Here is a 5,231-nt window from a genome sequence, read left to right on the forward strand (position 1 = left end):
GCGGCGGAACCTTCCAACGCCCCCCTGCTCAGGTCCCAAGTCCCCGCGGAGCCCCGCAGCACCTCCCCGGGGTCCTCGCCTGGAACCCCGCAGCAGATCTGCAGGGTCCTCACCCGGAACCCCACAGCAACTCTATAGGATCCTTGCGCAGGGTTCTCTCCTGGAACCCTGCGGCAGCTCCGTGGGGTCCTCACCTCCCACCATTGCTGCTGGTGACCCACCACCCTGGCCCGGATGCCCCCTCCAAGCAAGGCCTACCCGGTCACTTGCTTGTTTCATGGGGTACGGGGGGTGCAGGTACACAGGGAGCTGTCATCCCACCACACAGCCTCGTGGACAAGCCAGGGCCTCCCAGAGCCTGGCAGTTCCTTGCTGTATCAAACTCTGCTACCAAGGCCCTGATTGCATTCCCCAGAAAAGCCTGGGCTCAGACACGAGCGTTTCTGCAGGACGGGCTCTGGGGACCCAGGGGCCACAGGTGCCAAGGCATACAGTGGGCACCTCCGCATGCCAGGACCCAGGGGACGAGTGGGCCCTCCCCCACAGCCTGATGCGCGCCCCTGATGACCCCAAGGACGCTGCCCGCTTCCACCATGTGCCTCCTCCGATCTGACAGCACACAAGCCTCACTCTCACTCCCCGCGTTTCTATTATTCATGAGGCTAAGAACCTGTCCTCTTGTCTCAGATCAGCCATCTCTTTAACACTTTTTTTGATATTTCTTGTGAAACGATTTCAGGTTTATGAAAACAAAGAGCAAAAGTGGAAATTTCCCACGTGCCCTCCTGTTAGAGTCGCTGGTGTCAGCCCTGCACCAGGACCCCTCCAAGAGCCACGCAATCCACAACGTGAGGGCGTGTTCTCCGTCCTGGGAAGTGTGTAAAGTGACCGGAACTTTCACCCAAACTTCTGTAAAACAAGCTGCCAAGTAGAGTACGACACTCATGCACATGGCAGCTCATCTTCAGCTTCCAGAACGTGGCCAGAGGCGGCCCGCTCAGCCACGGGGCTGTCCCAAGGGGCAGGTGGCCGGGTGCCTTCCTCATGGCCCCTCCTCACTGTGCAGGTACTGGGTCTGCCCAACACCTGGCCGGAAAGCCTGCTCCAGTGGACAGGCACACAGCCTCCTGGAGGGCGCTGCACCCCCGCCGCCTCCCCCCAAGGCCCTGCAGCGTCCCCGAGCAGCAGAGCTGTCCCTAGAGATGGCTCTGCTGGGCCGGCAGGTCTGCATGCAGCCATCACTGGGCCGTCTGGGGAGTGGGTGTCTGCCCAGCCCATGTGCCTAAGCTGAGTGCTGGCCCCGGGCTGAGGACCCTGCCAGTCTCATCACAAATGGGTGTGTGAGCAGAGCTGTCATCAGGCCCGCTGCCCTGGTGAGGCCTTCGGGCACCACCTGACGACCTCACAGACCCGCGCTCCTCGTCCTGGCTGATAGCTAGCTCTGACCTGCAGTCTCCGCCAAAAGACCTGCACACCACACCTCCACCCAACTGCCTCCAGGCTTCACAGAAAGCACACAAGTTCCAAAGTACCCTGCCACGCAGGGCTGCCTGCTGCAGACGTGTAAACATGGTCTGACTCAGTTTGCACAGGTCCCCACGACCTGAACATCCTCATCAACCTTCGGGAAACGTTAGAAGCCAGTGCTAGCATGATCACAAGTGTGATAAACCCGGCTCAGGGACAACCGCACGTGTGGAATTGCCCGAGAACCCAGGGTCCAGGCAATGGTGCTGGGAAAGACATTGGAAGTCCTCTCCTTCAAGCCCTAGGCTAGAAATAGGAAACCTGTCAGGACAAGCGTTAGGAGAGCGTCCTCTTAGCCAAGACCTGCGTGTCCTGGGCTCCATCACAGCTCCTCATCCTTCCCAGGCCTCGTGGCCCCCTCCAGCTGCTAGTGGTTTAACATTAGCAGAAGGACCACTCACCCCTCAGAAGGTGCCTCTCCTGTGTGAGGGTGGCCAGACCCCACAGATGTTGCAGAGAGGATGTGTCTGTTGCCCTGGCAACCATAGGAAGCTCTGGGTTATGTTGTGAATGCACCTCCCTGTCCAGTCGGGATCTCTTCTCCGAGGAGAGGGACAGCTGTTACTCAGTAGCTAGAAGGTCATCTTCGAATCTCTGCTGGGCCCACCGTCTACATTCCAACAAGGGCAGGTGATTTTAAAATGCAAATACCAAGCAGATAAGGTTGTGATATGAAGAGGGCTGCCCAGAGCTGGGTAGAGATGGGGTGCTTCGCCCCAACAACAGGGTCCAGAGAGGACACAGCCCAGCCAGGACCCAGGAAAGCGAGCACTGTGAATCCACACACTGAAAAGGAGAATGACCACAGGCCTCAGGCAAAAGCTGGAATGTGGACCCGTCTCATGCTATATACAAAATCAACTCTCAGTGGTAAAGAATCTCTCTGCAATGCAGGAGATATAAGTGAGGCAGGTTTGATCCCTGGATGGGGAAGATCTCCTGGAGGAGGGCATAGCAACCCACTCCAGTATTCTTATCTGGAGAATGCCATAGACAGAGGAGCCTCGTGGGCTACAGTCCATGGGGTCACATAGAGTCAGACATGCCTGAAGCAACTATGCAGACATGCTCAGACCAGACTTAAACGTAAGTGATAAAACTTCTAGACCTTGGGTAATCTTCATGACCTTGGAACTGGCATAAGATTCTTAGAAATGACACCAAAACATAAGCAACAAAAGAAAAAGTGAGCAAAATGGGCTTCATTAATACTGAGACAGGACTGGAAAAGGTCAGTTTTCATTCCAATCCCAAAGAAAGGCAATGCCAAAGAATGCTCAAACTACCGCACAATTGCACTCATCTCACACACTAGTAAAGTAATGCTCAAAATTCTCCAAGACAGGCTTCAGCAATGTGTGAACCGTGAACTTCCAGGTGTTCAAGGTGGTTTTAGAAAAGGCAGAGGAACCAGAGATCAAATTACCAACACCCGCTGGATCATGGAAAAAGCAAGAGAGTTCCAGAAAAACATCTATTTCTGCTTTATTGACTATGCCAAAGCCTTTGACTGTGTGGATCACAATAAACCGTGGAAAATTCTGAAAGATATGGGAACACCAGACCACCTGACCTGCCTCTTGAGAAACCTGTATGGAAGCAACAGTTAGAACTGGACATGGAACAACAGACTGGTTCCAAATAGGAAAAGGAGTACGTCAAGGCTGTATATTTCCACCCTGCTTATTTAACTTATATGCAGAGTACACCATGAGAAACGCTGGGCTGGATGAAGCACAAGCTGGAATCAAGACTGCCGGGAGAAATATCAATAACCTCAGATATGCAGATGACACCACCCTTATGGCAGAAAGTGAAGAGGAACTAAAGAGCCTCTTGATGCAAGTGAAAGAGGAGAGTCAAAAAGTTGGCTTAAAGCTCAACATTCAGAAAACGAAGATCATGGCATCTGATCCCATTACTTCATGGGATATAGATGGGGAAACAGCGGAAACAGTGGCTGACTTTATTTTTCTGGGCTCCGAAATTACTGCAGATGGTGACTGCAGCCATGAAATTAAAAGACACTTACTCCCTGGAAGGAAAGTTATGACCAACCTAGATAGCATATTAAAAAGCAGAGACATTACTTTGCCAACAAAAGTCCGTCTAGTCAAGGCTATGGCTTTTTCTGTGGTCATGTATGGATGTGAGAGTTGGACCATGAAGAAGGCTGAGCACCGAAGAATTGATGCTTTTGAACTGTGGTGTTGGAGAAGACTCTTGAGAGTCCCTTGGACTGCAAGGAGATCCAACCAGTCCGTCCTAAAGGAGATCAGCCCTGGGTGTTCATTGGAAGGACTGATGCTAAAGCTGAAAGTCCAGTACTTTGGCCACCTCATGCGAAGAGTTGACTCATTGGAAAAGACCCTGATGCTGGGAGGGATTGGGGGCAGGAGGAGAAGGGGACGACAGAGTATGAGATGGCTTGATGGTATCACCGACTCAATGGACATGAGTTTGAGTAAACTCCGGGAGATGGTGATGGACAGGGAGGCCTGGCATGCTGCAATTCATGCGGTTGCAAAGAGTCGGACACGACTGAGAGACTGAACTGGAACTGGAATACTGAAAACTTTTATGCCTCAAAGGACACCATCAAGAAGGTGAGAAGACACCCCAAGGATGGCTGGAGCCCCTGAAGGTCCTCTGTCAGATAAGGGACTTATGTCTGGAGTACACAGAACTGACAAGACGTGACCGAATTTAAAAATGGCCAAAGGACCTGAATAAACATTTCCCAAAAAATGATGTACAAAAACCAACCAGAACATGAAAGCAGCTCAGTGTCACTCATCAAGGAAAGACAAATCCACGACAAGCCCCGTCACACCCACCAGAGTGGCCGGCGTGAGACAGACAGCACTCGCCCTACTCTGCGGGAGCTCTGGCTGGAACCCTCTGAGGAGCTGCCAGGCTGTTTTCCAGAGAGGCGCCACCTTCCCCACATCCTCACACACCATGGGCGCCCAGCGCAGCCACTGCGGCACTGATGACGCCGCAGGAAGACGGAAGCACGTGTAGAGGCGGAAACAGCAGCACCATCTGATGTGAGACGAGGCAGAAACGGCACATCCCTTCTGAACCTCACAGAGGCCTGCCACACTGAACCAGCAAAATTAACTAGCATTCTTATAGCTCTGTTTCCCAAAGGGGTACATCAGCAACACAGATTCCAAATGGAAACACTCAATAAAAATCAGGTTTGTAGCACCGATCAAGGCTGGCATGCATAGCCCACAGACAGACAGCTGTGGACGTGTCCTCTGCAAAGCCCTGTGAACCACAGTCCTCCTGGCTCTGTGCTGATCCTCTCTCCCCAGTCTGGGAGAGGCTACGCGCTATCATACACCAGAGGCAGGAGAATATGCGAGGGCTCCTGACTCAAGCACAAATGCTCACACGTGCGTGGTTTTGCCTGAAGTTTATCCACAGTGACTTAAACTAGTGACCAGCCCTACACTTTTCTTCCTGTGCCCCAACCTTAGCTGCTAAGACACCACATGAAGCTGTGGGACATAACCCACAGTCCCAGGGGTGGGGCTCACTTAGACGAGGATGTGAACGGCAGCCACTCAGGCCCGAGTCTGGACTTACAGTGCAAAGCTAGGGGCTGATTCTGGGGTGCTGGGTTGGGGCAGGGCTTTCCTAGGAACACCTACAGCTAGAGCTGTGAGGGGGACATGCCCTGCCCACATCCCACC

At 53.1% G+C, this 5,231-nt stretch overlaps 1 protein-coding gene across 1 annotated transcript in view; it reads right to left on the reverse strand.

Annotated features, from left to right (window-relative positions):
* Positions 1 to 5,231, reverse strand: part of TMEM255B (transmembrane protein 255B) — a 15,420-nt gene that overhangs the window by 4,208 nt on the left and 5,981 nt on the right. The window contains exon 6 of the mRNA XM_010831534.1: positions 4,365 to 4,572. Coding sequence (XP_010829836.1) covers positions 4,365 to 4,572 — 208 coding nt within the window. The remainder of the gene's footprint in view (positions 1 to 4,364; positions 4,573 to 5,231) is intronic.

Source organism: Bison bison, unplaced genomic scaffold (assembly GCF_000754665.1).
Source record: "Bison bison bison isolate TAMUID 2011002044 unplaced genomic scaffold, Bison_UMD1.0 scf7180017864527, whole genome shotgun sequence".
Classification (NCBI taxonomy): domain Eukaryota; kingdom Metazoa; phylum Chordata; class Mammalia; order Artiodactyla; family Bovidae; genus Bison; species Bison bison.